The following is an 18,345-nucleotide window of genomic DNA, read 5'->3' on the forward strand; positions in this document are numbered from 1 at the left end:
CGATGGTTCAGTTGTCATCTATGCCGGGGAATTTAGCAGCTCTCATTCAAGCGTTTTTTCAAAATCCAGGTCACACATTTGATTGCAAAACAATCTGTGGTGTCACTCAACAACTAGTGAATAGCATCCCAGACTTGGCCTTAGGAATGCACAATGACCCATTAGATTTTATACACAAACTAGTAGATTGGTTGAGTATGTGTGGTGTCCACACAGTTGTTCAAGCAAAACATACAGACATCTGTACATTCTGTGCCTGGACAGTTGAAAGCAATTCTTCTATTACTAATATTTTTGCATTACCGCTGCCAGGAAACGGTATTTTTTTTGCATTGACCGGAAACGGTAATTTTTTTGCATTGACCCCAGTAGAAGCTCTGCTGCTGTGAATTTTACACCTCTCCCGCTTAACGGAGACTGGGGTGTGGTACAGGACATCTCCCTGAACACGTGGGTATGTCCAGATAGTTGCCTCGCGGAGCCGTCTTTTGTCCAGTGTCCATTCTGGGTCCGGAAACGGTACATTTTTTTGCATTGACCACAGTAGAAGCTCTGCTGCTGTGAATTTTACACCTCTCCCGCTTAGCGGAGACTGGGGTGTGGTACAGGACATCTCCCTGAACACGTGGGTATGTCCAGATAGTTGCCTCGCGGAGCCGTCTTTTGTCCAGTGTCCATTCTGGGTCCGGAAACGGTATTTTTTTTTGCATTGACCACAGTAGAAGCTCTGCTGCTGTGAATTTTACACCTCTCCCGCTTAGCGGAGACTGGGGTGTGGTACAGGACATCTCCCTGAACACGTGGGTATGTCCAGATAGTTGCCTCGCGGAGCCGTCTTTTGTCCAGTGTCCATTCTGGGTCCGGAAACGGTATTTTTTTTGCATTGACCCCAGTAGAAGGGCTCCAGCTGTGAATTTTACACCTCTCCCGCTTAGCGGAGACTGGGGTGTGGTACAGGACATCTCCCTGAACACGTGGGTATGTCCAGATAGTTGCCTCGCGGAGCCGTCTTTTGTCCAGTGTCCATTCTGGGTCCGGAAACGGTACATTTCTTTGCATTGACCACAGTAGAAGCTCTGCTGCTGTGAATTTTACACCTCTCCCGCTTAGCGGAGACTGGGGTGTGGTACAGGACATCTCCCTGAACACGTGGGTATGTCCAGATAGTTGCCTCGCGGAGCCGTCTTTTGTCCAGTGTCCATTCTGGGTCCGGAAACGGTACATTTTTTTGCATTGACCACAGTAGAAGCTCTGCTGCTGTGAATTTGACACCTCTCCCGCTTAGCGGAGAGTGGGGTGTGGTAGAGGACATCTCCCCGGACGCGTGGGTATGTCCAGATAGTTGCCTCGCGGAGCCGTCTTTTGTCCAGTGTCCACTTTATGAAGTCCATGCACTCCAGTGAATAGCATTTATCCATTTAGATAACTTTATTATTATTATTATTATTATTTAATTACTTGTTTTTACACAGAAACATAATGTGTGTCTTATAGCATCATTTAAATGCTTAATTTGTAGTTTTAATGTGCAAATTATTATTATTTTCAATACTCTAGAGGTACTCTTATTTTGAAGAGATCGTCCACCGGAAGCCTTAAATTAGCTCACTAGATTAGCTCACTAGACAGTGCCACAGAAGGCTGGAGCTGTAGTGAAGTTATTCTTCAGTGAATATTCCAACAACTTATTTAAGCTTGACGGACTAGAAGATACTCGTCTGTAAGATTCAAGATGAAGTAAGAGACCCTGCTTAGTCACTCCTGATTTGAATGGTAGCCATAGCTAAAGTCTGTTAGCCTTGACACATCCATCCTGGACCATCCAGCTTGGAAGCTTCCAAGCTGCAACGCATTTTATTAAAAATGATCATATTATTTTTATATATTACAATTCTAAAATAAAATGTAATTCTAACGTTCTGTTCGATTGTAGGATAAACATCGACGGTCTCCTGGTATATTTCCCGTACAACTACATCTATCCAGAGCAGTATTCATACATGCTGGAGCTCAAAAGGACCCTGGATGCCAAGGTAGTAGTTGTCCAGACATAGCAGTAGTTCCCAAAGCTTTATATTTCAGGGACTCCTCTTAACTCTGACAGTTTCCACATGGAAACAATATTTTGGATACTGTCAGAGTTACAGACTGAGAGTCCCTGTACGACTGGACCCCACTTTGACAACCACTGGTCCAGAGAACTGTTTTATGTTGTACATAATTATATAGGTTTAGAATACCTACCTAGTTATTATTATTATTTATGATTATGTGTGCGACTCAACTGAAACATTACATCACTCACCACCCTTAGAGGGAGACTCTTAAGGCAGTGGTTTTCAACCCTTTTCATATCAAGGCCTATTATTTATTCTGAATTTGAGCCACGGACCAGACCTCCATTTGATGACATTTAGCCTTTAAAACCCAAAACTAAAGAATATGTTCATTTCCATGCTGTATTGATGTTGGTACCATAGGAGAGATAACAGCCAAAGTTGATCAAAATAAAAATTGCTTCTACTTTCTCGTGTAGAAGTCTTGTAAATTAACTTAAGTAATGCAGATGTTTAACAATAATTTACTGTGGGTTCATTTACACTAGAGTTAAAGATCTATAAGGGTGCATTTGGTTCCCAACTCTCCATCATTTAGCTGGGGACCACCTGGAACCCCCTCAAGAACCACTGGTGGTCCCCGGACCACTAGGTGAGAACCGCTGGGTTAAGGGACCACATGATTGGTCAACCGAATTCACAACAGAGTGAGAGTGTGTGTTATTGCTTGCTGTCTCAGTTCTCATTATGTGCATGTTTAGGGACATGGGGTTCTGGAGATGCCTTCAGGCACAGGAAAGACAATATCGCTGTTGTCACTGATCGTTGCTTACCAGAAGGTGAGTCCTATATAAGTTTACCAGGACTGATAGTGCTCTGTCCATTCTGTCTCTGTGCAGCATTCAATGGGTTGGATAATCTCTCTGTCCTGTATTATTGTTAAATAAAAACAAGGCAATTTACTGTATTTTCTGTCTTGTGCCTCTGTTTTGTTTAATGCTGTGTAGTGTTCAACTTGTGTTAAATTAAATTACTGTCATCTTTCTCTCGACAGACCTATCCCCTGGAAGTGACAAAACTCATCTACTGCTCAAGAACTGTTCCTGAGATTGAGAAAGTGAGTTGCTGACAAATAAAATCGTGAGAATCCACATGGTACATAATTCATAGTTGGTGTAGGTGACGCACGTCATGATGAATATAGAACTTCACCACTTTTTTATGGGTGTACAATCATTACTGATGGCCATGTAGTCAATTCAGGGGTAGACATTCAATAAGGGAAATTTGCCTCTGGGCCCGGGACATTCGTCAGAAGCTCTTTTTTTAATGCAGAATTTGTTTTTAGCATCAATTTTATAGCAATAAAAGACAATAGGTCTAAAAAAAAAAATAACTCACTCAACTCCACCGGTGTCACTTTCTTTTCTTTGCTGCTGTCTGTTTTTTGCCCAGCTTTGAGCTAGGAGGTACTGGGGGTTTTAGGAACATGTTAATTAAACAAACCCATGATCGAGGATGACAGGAACAGTGAGGAACATGTCTTCTGCGAAGCAGAAGCCGTGAGCATTGAGCAAGCACGTTCCATGGGAGCGAGCGAGCTGTGAACTGCTTGGAGACCAGCCTACACTTTTTCTTTAGCGGTAATTACCGAGACGATTTCACAGAAATCATTACAAAACAGTACCACAGGGGGTACATGTGAAATTAGACTTTATTCTTTATTTAATTTTCAAGGCATTTTTTTCACTGGCTCAAAAAGGCCAGTGTATGACTACATCTACTGGCCCGGACTACACCCGGGCCACCTTGCCAGTTATATTGTCAACCCCTGCAATTGAAGAAATAAAATCATCAGCAATCAAGTTATCTTGCTAACAGGGCCTTATTGGGCGGCAGTGGCTCAGGGGTAGAGTGGCCGGCAGAGAAGCCGGATGGTAACCGCAAGGTTCCCAGTTCGATCCTGGGCTCCCCCAGAGACAGTTGATGTCGAAGTGTCCAAGAATCTGAAGTTGAACCCCTAATTGCTCCCAGTGGTGGTTTCACCTCCCATGAATTAATCAATGGAGTGAATGGACCATTGTGAAGCTTTTTGAATAAGAACTGTGCTTAGAAAAGTGCTATAAAAATGCAATCCATTATTATTCATTATCGACAGTACAAGTATGCATTGTGCATATGGTTCTGATGTGTATTTATTTACAGTCTACTCTGTATAGAAGGAACTGCAAGGAATTTGTACATGCGCAATTGCTTTGTGAGTTGTTACTTTATTCACGTTCACTTCTACATGGTCCACAGTTCTTGTGCCATTCAGAACATGTCACTGGGTGGTGCTAGTGTACAACTGTATCCTGCTAGAGTGAGGCAGAGAACATTGGCAAGAGAAGAGTTATAGACATGTGACTCATTTAATGAAATTATCAGGACCGCAGGTTCAGTCCCCACAGAATATACTGGCTTTTCTGCCTTTATTCATAGTACCGTACATACTGTATAGTGTAGAGAAACAGGGAGAGAGAGACGAGGAGTGATACGCAGCAGAGATCATCGGGATTCGAACCTGTGACGTATTGTCAGGCTGCATTGGAGCAAGTGTCAAGTGTCCTTCAAATGTAAATGAGAATTTGAGCTCAGTTTGAAAAAATATATGATTATGTCACTTATACAGAATTGAGCACTGTGTGTAGTTAATGCAACGTTACAGAGGTTCTGTGATAATGAATGGTGAATAACAATTCATTGCAAATGTTGAGAATGTAAAATAAATTATTGTTCCATTTCTCCTGTGTGTGATGAGGTGGTGGAGGAGCTGAAGAAGCTGATGGAATATTATGTTAAAGAGACTGGACAGGCCAACAACTTTCTGGCACTGGCCCTCTCATCTAGGAAGAACCTCTGTATTAACCCTGAGGTAGGACCAGAAAGCAGTGTGTGGTGTGTCTATTGTATGCGTGTCTGTAGTCACGACAACATCTTGGCCTGGGAAATGTGTGTGTGAAAGTTGTGGCTTCTTATGGATCTAGTGCAGTGGTTTTCAACCATTTTTGTATCAAGGCCCATTATTTACCACCATGACATTTAGCCACTCCGACCCAAAAATATTTTGTCCACAATTCCATGCTGTATTGATGTTTCATATAGGAGAGATAACAGGCAAACCTTGATCAAATTAACAATTATTCTACATTCTGTAATTGGGTAGACTTCTTGTAAATTAAGTAATGCAGATGTTTAACAATGATTTATTTAACTCTTTAGAGCGTAACATTTTACACTCTCAAAAGTTAAAGAACTAATAAGGGACCATTTGGTTACAAACTCTCCATCATTTTGCTGGGGACCACCTGGAACCCCCTTTGCATTAGGGATGGCCAAATGGAAAGATTGTATTAACCGGTTACCGCCAGGACTTGCCGGCTAATTAACCGTTAGCCGTTAAGAAAAGAAAAGCGCTGTTTTGCGCATTAAAAATAGACAAATACACCGTTTACACGCGGCCTGCTGTCAATCAGTGCACTAGTGCGTTGGCTACAGTCTTCTATACGGACACATCACACATGTATCGCGGACCGATCAGGAAGGATTAGGGAGAGAGAGAGAGAGAGAGAAAGAAAGACGTGTTGAGAGAGCGTCTCTCTAACGCGCGAGAGAGAGAGAACGTCTGAGAGAGAGAGAGAGAGAGAGAGGGGGGGGGGTCCCGTTAGCAACAAGCTAACAGCATACCGGACCCGGTACGTTCGTTCTATGATCCATATGATCTGCCGTTTAAGGAACCAAGTTAACGTTCGTTGCACGAAGGGCAGATCTGCGGGCGCGCAATGCTGTGTGTGTGTGTGTGTGTGTGTGTGTGTGTGTTCGTCTTTTTTTCTTTTTCCCTCCTGCTTCCATGCAGTCCACTACATGCAGTTGTTTTGGTGTTTTTGTTTTGGGGGAAGTAAGTCACGGCACATGCGTGGTTGCACTGACAGTAAAGGTGGAAAGAGGGGTTTGGTTCTTTGGCCGCGGTGCCCGCTCTCGGCGCTTCAAAATAAAAAATATATTTTTTTATCGGTGAACCATTAGCCGTTAGTGTTGTCGGTAAACAAATTAATAAACGGCTAACGGCTAACGGCTATCGGTAGACAACCCTACTTTGCATGTATCCAGGTGTGTGCTCTGCGCTATGGGAAGGAGGTAGATGGGAAGTGCCACAGTTTGACGGCCTCGTACATTCGTGCACAAAACCACAGCGACCCCAGCAAGCCTGTATGCCAGTTCTATGAGGTAAGAAGGAGACACCTGTGTTTGTCCTTCAAATAGTGTTTGTTTAGTTTTTGACTGCATCAGGGATGTTAGTGACTGAAGCGTATTCCACATCTTACCTATTCTTATAGTGTAAGCAATTATACAGGTGTGCCTTGTGTGTGTGTGCTGTTGTATAATTAATGCCATGAATGTTATATTAATGGAAGCCCCGAAGCAATGTGGACAGCTCATGCAGTTAGGATAATTTTTAACTGAGAATATTATCTTTACTTGAGAATCATCTACCGGTAGATCGTTTATTGAGTGCTTTGTATGTTCTAGGCTTTTGAAGCAGTCGGACGTCAGGTACCCCTCCCTCCTGGAATCTATAACCTTGATGATCTGAAGGACTATGGCAGGAAGAAAGGCTGGTGTCCTTATTTCATAGCACGCCATGCGGTGAGTAAAAAAAATAACCTAGGATGTGATTTGTGAAGTGACAAAGCATTGCTTAACATTTAGCAATTGACGCATTGCGAAGCGACATGTATTGTCAGTGCAAATAACAATCAGGGTTCAGGTTTCAGTACCCAGGTTATTGCATGGTTGAAAATAGGCTCTATGTCGTCGTCGTCCCCCTTCTCCTGGGAACGCACCCACGGGTATCTCCATTATGTGACTGTGGGCATGTGACGTGCTGATTTCGGTGGTTGTTGGGCATATTTGTTCATAATCTGGCCGTCCCGCCCGCCACAGACACCACTGACACATGGCGTTTATATAGAATATGTAATGTACCATATATTTATTTGTTTGTGTATGTGTGTTTCGTGGCAGCTTCTGCATTCCAACATTGTGGTTTACAGCTACCACTACCTCCTGGACCCAAAAATCGCAGACCTGGTGTCCAAGGAACTGACCAAGAAATCGGTAGTGGTGTTTGATGAGGCTCACAACATAGGTGAGGGAAGATACTTTTATTCAGTTTAATGATCGTTAATTGCAACATCAACCAAGGTTGCCACTTGCCAGGAATTGTCTCAGGATGGACACACGGCAATGCAAGTATTAGTAATTATTAGTATCCAATGGTATAATACCAGTATAGATGTCTTCACTGTGGTTTACTTTCATTTATACATTTTAACTACCAGTAGTCGTTTGAATACAAAACAATGTGTTGGTCTCACGTTACTATCCAGCCCCCATCAAATGTGTTATTGTCAGCGGTTGATTTTGAGATAAGAAAAGAGCTCTGTTCTAAGGAGCTCTTTTCTTCTCTTCAACTCCCACCATTAACTGGGTCTATTCCCTCACCTTTCCATTCTTTCTCCTCTTCTCCAGACAATGTGTGTATTGACTCCATGAGTGTGAACATCACAAGGCGAACACTAGACAAGTGTCAGACCAATGTGGAGACACTCCAGACTACCATAAGCAAGTAAGAGGGCAGGTCTGGTCAGATATAGCAAGGATTCAACCTTGAATTTCGGTGGGTTGGAATGGTGATCTGTGAATTGAAGATTAACTCTAATGTTTATGCTTCGTTATGTAAATCTCATGTAATTGAGCTGTAAAGAAAGATATTTAAAATTTCCATAGTTGGTGATTAAAACGAAATCAGTGTGGAGCTCTTCGTCCAGTCACCTAGACCATTGGAAACAACACTGTCTTATTTTCTAAATATATTGTTATATTAAAGGCGTACATAATAGGAGAATTTGGGGAATCAACTGTTGTTGCCTTTAAATAGAATAAATCCAGCAACACCATGGTCCGCTCCATGCTTTAGCATGGAGGGGACCATGGTGTCCCTCATGTCCCTGTTGTAAACAGCCTCCTCTGCTTGCTGATAGGATAAAAGAGACGGATGCAGCCAAACTGAAGGAGGAGTATAGGCGAATGGTGGAGGGCCTGAAGGAAGCCAACGTTGCCAGAGAAACGGACGTCTATATGTCAAACCCAGTGCTGCCAGACGAAGTCCTCAAAGGTACCAAGGAGCTGATTATCTGTTTCATTGCGTTTCGTTATCTATTTAATTCTTGAGACATTTTCAGTATAATATCGTCTGGTGTGGTGTGGTTTGGTCTTACCACTAAGGATGCCAAACTGATCAAAATAAATTGAATATTCTACTACTCTGAAGGTTATTTCGACTATTCGATCTCACTCATCAGCCCCAAGTTTTGTTGCCTGATGATCGAGTTATAACGCATTCTTATTCATAAAAGTGCTCAAACGTTGATGAACACTGAGAAAGTTTAGCGATTGGAGTTGTGCTGTATATGATGATGGCACGTTTGCTGGGCTTTCTAATAGACTTGACAATACAGCATTCTAGTTGTCTCTCCATAACCATCTGTCATTCCAATCTCTTCATTCTCTGTTCTCTCCTTGACCAGAGGCGATCCCTGGCAGTATACGTACAGCGGAGCACTTTGTAGGTTTCCTTAAACGGTTTCTGGAGTACCTGAAATCCCGTCTGAGGGTCCACCATGTGGTCCAAGAGAGCACCCCGCAGTTCCTCAAAGACATCTTTGAAAAGGTCTGCATCGACCGCAAACCTCTCAGGTCAGTATGGGCGTTTTACCATGTCGTGGCAGGGGATAAAATATGTTTCATGTTGTACTGCTATATCAGTCCACAGGTGCTTACCAATTCTTTATGATACTTAAAAGATAAAGTTAAACAGTGAAATCGATGCCTCATCTGTAAAATAAGAAACACAACTTACATAGTCACATACTATATTATGTCAGGCCTTTTACATTCTGGCACACTACATTTTTGTATTTGTCCCCTCTGTATGTCTTCAGGTTCTGTGCAGAGAGGTTACGATCTTTACTGCGGACCCTGGAGATTGCTGATATTGCGGATTTTTCTCCTATCACACTCATTTCCAACTTTGCTACCCTGGTTAGCACCTACAGCCAAGGTAGACGCGGTAGACAGTAGACACAAGCGCTTTTTTACCTACATGTATGTGTAAGGACTGCATGTAGTACATTGCAAGTATGGTATTAAAGTGATGTTGAACTTTGTAAGAACTTTGGGTTCTATAGCTAGCTACCTGGTCATGATATATAAGTTCAGATATTGTCGACCATCTTTATCTGTCGTTTCTGTGCTCCATGATTAACACATTCTGAACGGGAACCCATTTTGGTGTTAGCATCACGTTATGCTTTAGCTATTGAAAAATAGCAGATCTACAAGCTCATAGCGCGCCACCGAGTGGCGCGCTACGAGCTTGTAGGTCTGCTATTTTTGAAAAATCGAAGAGCGACTGACATTTTTAGAATCTGATCTCAGGTCAGAATGGGTTAATCAGACCAGTGTGTGTCTGTCCAGTGGAAACCTCGTATGAATCTGATCTCAGGTCAGAATGGGTTAAGGAAACGGAAGTAGTCACTGAACAGTTCTAAAAATAACTTTTGCCAGGCCAGGTAGCTATACTACCCAATGTCCTACCTGGTCAGGTAAAATGTCTACCTTGTCAAGTAGCCATACAATGTCGATCACAGTACTGGTCACAATACTCATTCATTGGGTTTCACACTGATTTTGATTACATTCTTTCATATTGTAATAGCACTATGAATCCACCATACTTACAGAATAGATAATCTCATAACCTCAAAAAGTATGTATGTTTCCGGGCCCCAAATTGCTCCAATGTTGGTCGCAAATGCGCCTAAAATATAATTGGGAGCGTCAGTGCCACTGCAAGTAATTGCTGTGATGCGACCAAAAAAGCCGGTCGATTGTAGTAAAACGGGCGCTCGCTGTCATCCAACTGCACTCCCTATCTCTGCTAGTTTATTATCTCTTGATGATAATCTAATAGCATGTAGCTGAGCGCTGCGACGATACTCGCTGACATTCCAGAGCGCCTGCTGATTTCACTGTGTAAGAAACTACATTATTTCAAGCCTTCAGAAACGATCCGAGCCTCTAGCCAGCTACGGAGAGGAAGGAAAAAGTCTCGCTCTGTTGTGAGAAGGAGGCTGATCCGTGTGTTATCCAAATAGGCTATGAAGGTGAACCAAAATTAAATAAAAAAAATGAATAAATAAATAATATGCAATTGGCCCGAATCAGTGTACTGTAGACTGTAAGGGCCGATTCATACTCCTATTTTAGAGCCGAATAAAAGTCGGTTTGGCGCTGTAGAGCCTACAATGTGTCGTCATTTGAGGTTCGGGGGGGGCGGGTACCGTCCTAAAGTCGTCTCTTCGGTGCTACTGAAAATTTTGATGCCTCAGTCTCTTTGAAGAGATGGATGGATGAGTGACAGAGAGTCTGGACACTATATTTTAAATTCTGGTTCCAGCATACTGCATGGTGTTGGCAGACCTACCATGCATTTTTAACTACTTTCATCATTTTATGAAATTTTATTAAGTTTTTATGAATGCAAAACATCGCTTACATATTTGGTGCTCCTTACATTTCCGTTCATACATTGAACCCTGATGTTTTATTTTATTGATAGCCCCATATGGTCGCTCAGTCCCTACGCTCAATTCTGTAGCTCCGAGATGAGGTCCCACCGTCTTAGCCTTCCACCACGTTTCAGAAGCGGCGCATGGTTTCAAGTTAACTAGGAACATTCTTACCCTTTTCTGCATATCATATCCAAAAAGTAAAGGTCCGATAATGAGCTAAACTAATTTAACTTTATTCCCGGAATTAGCGTTTCCCCTGGTCGAATGTCGAGTGAACTAAAGTCAGTTGGAAAATCTAATTGTGACATTTGACCAGGAGAGGCGCTAATGCTGCCTCTCCGGCTGCAACGTCCTTGCAAAACATGGCTAAATAAGCTATTTATGTGACTACTCTATCCTTCCCACTTCAAGGTTTCACCATTATCATTGAGCCATTTGAGGACAGAACTCCTACCATTGCTAACCCTGTACTGCACTTCAGGTGAGTCTCAAACACAATGGGCCTGATTCACCAAGCTGGCCGTAAATAACCAGTAAATAGAGTGACTAAAGGAGGGTGTATTTTCTCTAAGCAAAAACTGCTGTGTGATTCACCAACGTGTAAATCCCTGAAATGTGTGGATCACATGTGTTCCTCATGACAGTCACGGACACTTTACATGGAGAATCATTTGCTTTGTTCCATTCCTTATTTAAGACAATACAAGGCAACCGGGAACGTCTTATGTCAGAAGTAAAGCTGACAACGTCACCACTCCTCAAAATGGACAAACACACTTGAAAAAAGTTCTAATAATTCAGCTCTAAATGCGTCAACTGAAAATAAATCAAAATCACATTTAATTTTAAATTTGTCTATAATATGCATAAAGATCGTTTGACATGTTTTCTCTACAAATGTTGGGCACATTAATACAATATTTGAGGTTTGTTACTATTGTAATTGATTTAGTAAAAAGAATAAGGCCTAATAACATACAGATCCTTCTAAAATAATCGTGGAAAAGTTCATTTTCTTCCGTAATAATGATATACGTAAAAGCAAACCTGGGCTTCCATAACATCTCAACATTGCCACAGGTTGATCACCTCCATGCCACGCCCCCCATTGATGAAATAATTTGTTCAAAAGTAGCTCAGACCAAGTATTGAGTGCTTAAATTGACATACATTTCAGATATTCGACAATTCTGTATTATAAATATATTTTTTTGTGGTCTCAGATTTTCATATATTAGCTATATTATGTATAATCATCAAGATGAAAACAAACACGTTTTAAACATTTCACTTTATGCGCAATGAATCAAGAATATATAAGTCTCTTACTAATTAGCACACATTTTACTCCCTACCTGGCCTGAAAACGTAAATTAAAAACAAACAAACTAAAAAGGTCCATATACTCGACTGTATGGGCATTGCGAGACCTGTTTTAGCACGACCTCACCCTCAGGGTGTCTTACTGGTTTGACTATCTTTGAACTCTTGCAAACAAACCATAGATCTTAGAATTGTACTATATAATCGGGTCATGTGTTGTGCCACCTTTGTGTGGCCTTTCTGTGTTTTTGTCTTTTCTTCACAATGAACGTGAGTGTGTTTTCTCTTGTACATCTCAGCTGTATGGACCCCTCTATCGCCATCAAGCCCGTCTTTGAACGATTCCAGTCTGTTATCATCACTTCTGGAGTAAGAAACCCTCTCCTCTTCTTTGGTCAAATTATATTTGGTCAGTAACAATCTGGGAACTCACCTGCTTAAAAAAGGGAAAGAACAGCACCCTCTGCTGTTTGTTTTCCTTTGATTTTGCCTCTGGGGCGCAACCCAATAGAATGTGGATAACCGGATGTTGGCTCTCCTCTTCCGGTAGCGGTGGGGCGCCTACGTTTTCATTCCCCACACTTTCTGAATGGATACCGGAGAACTCGCCAGTTTACCAACTCGCCGCAGCGAAAATTCTTCATCAATGTCTTCATTGTTATGCTAACATGCCGTCTTCATCAGTGTAGTATGTCAAACCCACAGCTGTTATAGTTCATTTCCAAAGTGATACAATTATTTTGTGCAATTAAATGGTCAGCTGTATGATGATAAAAAGTTGAGTATGTTAATACCAATGATAGTAGGCCTACCAATTCAGGATATCGTTTACTAATTAATTACATTGTTTCGGTACTTTGGTGTTTACACTAGATGAAGTAGGAATGCTAAAGTTTAAACTCTAAACAACTATCCTCTCTCTCTCTCTCTCTCTCTCTCTCTCTCTCTCTCAATTCAATGCAATTTAAATGAAGGTGAAGTAAAACAAAAATGCACTAAGTCGGCAAACTGGAGAGTTCTCCGGATACCTTCTGAATGCCCCTGCCTACAGATTCAGTGGTGCAGCTCGGAATCTGTTCTTGAGACATTAGGTCAATATTGAATAATAATAATTATCGCAAAGCTAACTATTACGTATTCTCTTGCTATTCCTTTTTGATCATAAAACTGTTATTTTCACAACTGTATATTTGCAGCTAGCCTGTTAGTTGATATTGCACACTTGCATGTTGGAATTTCATTGGTTTATCAATACGTATTTTAAAATGTTGCCACACATGACCCCATACAATGTGCGCCTGCTAAGCTAAATGACTATGATCTTGTATGAAAGGGAATGTCTGCACTGTTCTAATACCATTTTATTCATGTAACCTCTCCTCAGACTCTCTCTCCTCTGGACATTTATCCCAAAATACTTGACTTCCGACCTGTCACCATCATGTCTTTCACCATGACCCTAGCACGGGTGTGTCTCTGTCCTCTGGTGGGTAATCATAAACTAACACACGTACACACAGCAGTTTATGGTGCACAGCCAAGAAGATTGTGAAAAAAACTAAACATTTCCAGGTTACTCAAATGGTAACTCATTCTTTATCATACTTTCTCTATTTCTGTCTTGCTCTTTTCCTCATCCTCTGTAGATCGTGGGCAGGGGAAATGACCAGGTGGCCTTGAGCTCTAAGTTTGAGACCAGAGAAGACTTTGGTTAGTACAGCTGAAAGATATTTAATTCAAAACCGAGGCATCCTCCATCTGGAACAAATAATGTCGATTCACATGAAATGATTCCCAACTCGAGTTTAAAGTGGCACTAATATGTAACCTTTTTTTAATGAATGAAATGTAATTTTGTCCAATCTGTATGGTAGAGTATGTTCATACAGTATAACTTCTACAATTGGGGTCGTTGTAATTTGTCTCCCTGCCCTTCTATTGAGACATTTAGATTGTGTCAGATCCAATGTCTCACATAGACATATGATCTGACACGAATTTTGACCTGATGGTCAATTTATCCCCTGAGCAAGAAATCATCAATCAATTTAAAAGTCTTACTTCATAATCATGTTTAATTAAACAAAATTCAAAATAATTTGTTTCACTAGTATGTGAAACAATGAAATTGACATATGTACTGTATTTGACATTAATAAATAAACATGACGTGTTGTTGCAATCAAAAATATCATCGTGCTGCCTTAGACCCTTTGTGAGTGGTACTTTCTTATGTTACACCGTATGTTTAGATGGATCAACTGACCCTGAGATCATATGAAACGTTCTTTCTTCTGCTCTTTAATAGATTTTCACTTAGCCTTTTTTTCTTTTTTCCTAGCGGTGATCCGCAACTACGGTAACCTGCTCCTGGAGATGTCGGCCATCGTTCCGGATGGCATTGTGGCGTTCTTCACTAGCTACATTTACATGGAGAATATTGTGGCATCCTGGTATGAACAGGTGTGTGTGGGAGAACACTTTTGAAACGCATCGTGCATGTATCTCTTTTTTGTGTGTGTTTTATTTTGATGTCCTTATATGCATGTTTTGTAGGGTATCCTGGAGAATGTCCAGAGGAACAAGCTGATCTTCATTGAGACTCCAGATGCTGCAGAGACCAGCATGGCCCTGGAGTTATACAATGAGGTCAGACTCAGATTCTCAGAACCACTACATGACACGCCTTTGGCTTCGTTACTAGTTCGCCGTCACTGCAGCTACTTAGGGCACCTGTTCAGTAAGGAGAGGAACTGGGAAGCATAGCTGGTTCCCTCCACATGCACTGTGCCGTCCACATGTGCTATGCTGTCCCCAAACTCCTCACTGTCATGTGGAAAAAAAGTGATGACCTACTACTATGTGTGTCAGAAGCATGTCTTCACCTTCCCCAGGACATACAGTAGGGGTTAGCAGCAGTGATAGGGAACATACAAACTTAGAATTGGCATGTTGACTAAACTGGGGGGAAAGAAACTGCAACTAAAAATGTAGTTTTTTTTAATCTCACCGTCTCTCTCGCTTGCCATGTCTCTTTATCTCCTCTAGGCATGTGAGAATGGCAGAGGAGCCATCCTTTTGTCTGTGGCCCGAGGAAAAGTGTCTGAAGGAATAGACTTTGGTAAATAATATTTATGTCCTTAGACCTTGGTCAGTATTCATACTTTTTTATCAAAGATGACGTGAAAATGTGATTTTTGTTCCCCACAGTGCATCACTTTGGCCGAGCTGTGATCATGTTTGGAGTGCCGTACGTTTACACACAGAGCCGTATTCTCAAGGTAGAGACTCCGTTCCCGCCGTCCTGTGTTCATTCCCCTCATTCTTATCCATCACTGAGATCTGGGTATCGGTGTTTGAACCTTGTGTTTCCCTCAGGCTCGTCTGGAGTACCTCAGGGACCAGTTCCAGATCAGAGAGAATGACTTCCTGACCTTTGATGCCATGCGCCACGCCGCTCAGTGTGTGGGCAGAGCTATCCGGGGAAAGACTGATTACGGACTCATGATCTTCGCTGACAAGGTGTGTGATCAATCTGGGAAAAGAGTTTTCACTTCTGATTCATTTTCGGTTGTAGCAAGCTAGTATCATTCATACGTTGGTGAAGAGCGCCCTCTAGCCAGAGCCATTGAAGGAGAGTTACAACATCTCTGTTCACTTCATTATTTTTTCCTTTTCTTTTTTTGCAACTGAATGGCTGGAAAAAGGAAATTAAGAGTTTTCATACATACACAATACACATAGTACATGCATAAATGCTTTCCTTAATGATCATATCTGGTTTCAGTAGTTATTTATGCTGTGCTGTATTTTCTCTATTAACCCATTTAGACCTGACGTCGGAATAAATAAAATAAAAGTCTTCTGAAAGAATATATATTCAAAGATTTGTACCGCCTTTTCACGATTTTTCAAAAATAGACCTACAAGCTCGTAGATCTGCTATTTTTCAATAGCTAAAGTATTACATAATGCTTAGTTAAAACACCAAAAGGGGTTCCCGCCCAGAATGGGTTAATAAGGTTATTGTAGCGGTCAATTTATATTGGGGGTGGGTAGGGGGGCAGGGCGGGGCAGGGGGGCACGAGACATGGCCAAAGCATTCCCGGGGGCCCCAGCCAAAAACGTTGAGAACCCCTGCTCTAGCGTAAACCACTAAAAAGACCATATGATGCAATATTGTGCTTGTCAGTCAAGAGTTGGATTTGATGGGACGACGTGCTTGGCAGTCAATATAACACATTCCTTCTTGGTTTTGGTTTTAATAAGTAGCTGTGAAGGGGCTGTTTCCCAGCTCAGTGATTCTTAAATCCCTCTCTCTTCTCCGACGTATAGCGCTATGCCAGGGCCGACAAGCGCGGGAAGCTTCCCAGGTGGATCCAGGAGCACATCAGTGATGGCAGTCTGAACCTCACCGTGGACGAGACCGTCCAGCTCTCCAAACACTTCCTACGAGAGATGGCTCAGCCTTTCAGACAGGTGCCGTACAGCATTACACGTGAACATGCATGTAACACACACATGTCGTACACTTGTTACATCTTATTTGCATTTTATTCAAAAAATAGTTGCAGTTGGGATATCTCTAACATTGTCATTGTCAACTAAAGAATTGCCCCATCCATTCTGTGAAAGCTGACATTTTCCTTCTGAAGAGGCCCACAGCAGAACAAAATGACAGACGCATCATGTACAGATAATATTTATTACCCCCACACTCAAATATCTGTCTTTCTCTTTATTGTGCATAATATGCTCCTTTCCCCTGACCAGGAGGACCAGCTGGGTCTGTCTCTGCTGACTCTAGAGCAGCTCCAGTCAGAGGAGATGCTGAAAAAGATCGCTCTGATGGCTCACCAGTCCTGAGGATCTAGAATCACCATAACGCCAGGCCTGATGATGGTGATATTCAGTATTATTGATGCACAGACTGTTGCGGTTCCCAGACTGGGGACCAATTTACCACAGTGGCCATTTTCCTCTTATGTCTCACTCAGGGTTAGTAGCGAATCGGTGACGTTCAGACTAGAGCAATGGTCTTAACTGGTTCTTATTACTGAAAGGAAAAACACATTTTGTGTTTAGTACCAAATGTACCCAATATGTTAAATAATACAGTATTCCAGATTAGAGGTCTTTCTTAGAGACCCTCCCAAACATCTTTCAAGTCACTTTTGGGACCGACCAGTAGAGCACCACTGACTTGGTAGGTATGCTAAATTGACTTTAAAAGACGTTATAGGCACTCTATAGACTCTGACTTCCAAGTAGAATAAAATAGTACTTAAATAATTTTGTACAATAGAATAAACTAAATTCTAATGAGATCAGCACTCCTGCTTCACCGTGTGCCGTTTTCTTCTCTTGTACAAAAGCTATATCCTGCAGTCACCTGCATCATCGAGCACAGAGCATTCCTTGTACATTTGAAGGCCTTGACATGATTACATCATCGTGGCCTACCACAGTTGAGCCAAACTTCATTAACACTAGCATAGATCCATAGGAATCAGTATTTCAGATCTCTCCAAAGAGTATTAAAACACATTAGAGCAACCAGATTAATATACAGTAGAACAAACCTAAACGTGAAAAGTGGATCCGTTCTGTCATGAAACTAGTCATGAAAGGTTTTTAAGCCATTACACAACTGGGATGTGCAAAAGTTGATCTCAGTGTAATTGTTTTTTGTGTTTGCACTGTTCTAAAAACTATATAGACATTACAACTTTGTCTGTTGAGATATAGAAAATATTAACAGAATAGTGTCTGTTGCCTAAAACACAGCCGATACTCAATTCAGTTCAACACAGTGCGGTTGTTTTGTTGCTGTTCGCTTGACAATATTAATCTGTTCCGTTTAAAGAGTGTATCAGTCATCTGTGGGTGTGGGCAGCCATGATCCAAACCAGTCATTGGTCGAATGAAGTGTCTGTCATACAGACAAGACTACAGTTACTTTGTTTCTGATCCTACTGATGTATCTGTACAATGTACTGATTGATTTGTTTTTGCTTGTATCTCTTTTCTAAATGCAAACGGGAATATAAATTTTATATTTCGTAACTTTGACTTGTGGCTTTGATCAAATGTTATTTAATTGAAGGGATAAAGTTTTAAAAGGCCAGCGCAGAAAACATGCTATGCACTGCAGTACATTACACTATACAACTATGTTAACATTCACAATTTACTATCATTCAGATAGTGTTATAATTGAGTTTAAAGATTGAAGCTGAAGATTGAATGCCATTGTGAACTGTAAAACAGCTGACAAAGGCGTCGAGACT

At 41.5% G+C, this 18,345-nt stretch overlaps 1 protein-coding gene across 1 annotated transcript; it reads left to right on the top strand.

Moving 5' to 3' along the window:
- Window positions 1-1,632: 1,632 nt before the first annotated feature.
- On the top strand, window positions 1,633-18,127 carry ercc2 (excision repair cross-complementation group 2). The gene is made up of 23 exons (XM_080771993.1): window positions 1,633-1,737; window positions 1,934-2,033; window positions 2,819-2,896; window positions 3,112-3,174; window positions 4,858-4,971; window positions 6,207-6,323; window positions 6,627-6,743; window positions 7,122-7,245; window positions 7,629-7,725; window positions 8,141-8,274; window positions 8,687-8,855; window positions 9,101-9,219; window positions 11,144-11,213; window positions 12,355-12,424; window positions 13,440-13,541; window positions 13,702-13,765; window positions 14,397-14,518; window positions 14,612-14,704; window positions 15,104-15,176; window positions 15,266-15,336; window positions 15,434-15,577; window positions 16,391-16,534; window positions 16,829-18,127. Exons 1-23 carry the CDS (start codon window positions 1,733-1,735, stop codon window positions 16,919-16,921), a joined length of 2,283 nt encoding a protein of 760 aa, XP_080628119.1. The 5' UTR covers window positions 1,633-1,732; the 3' UTR covers window positions 16,922-18,127.
- The last annotated feature ends 218 nt before the right edge of the window (window positions 18,128-18,345 follow it).

This window comes from Protomyctophum bolini (assembly GCF_963924005.1).
Source record: "Protomyctophum bolini genome assembly, chromosome: 9".
NCBI lineage: Eukaryota > Metazoa > Chordata > Actinopteri > Myctophiformes > Myctophidae > Protomyctophum > Protomyctophum bolini.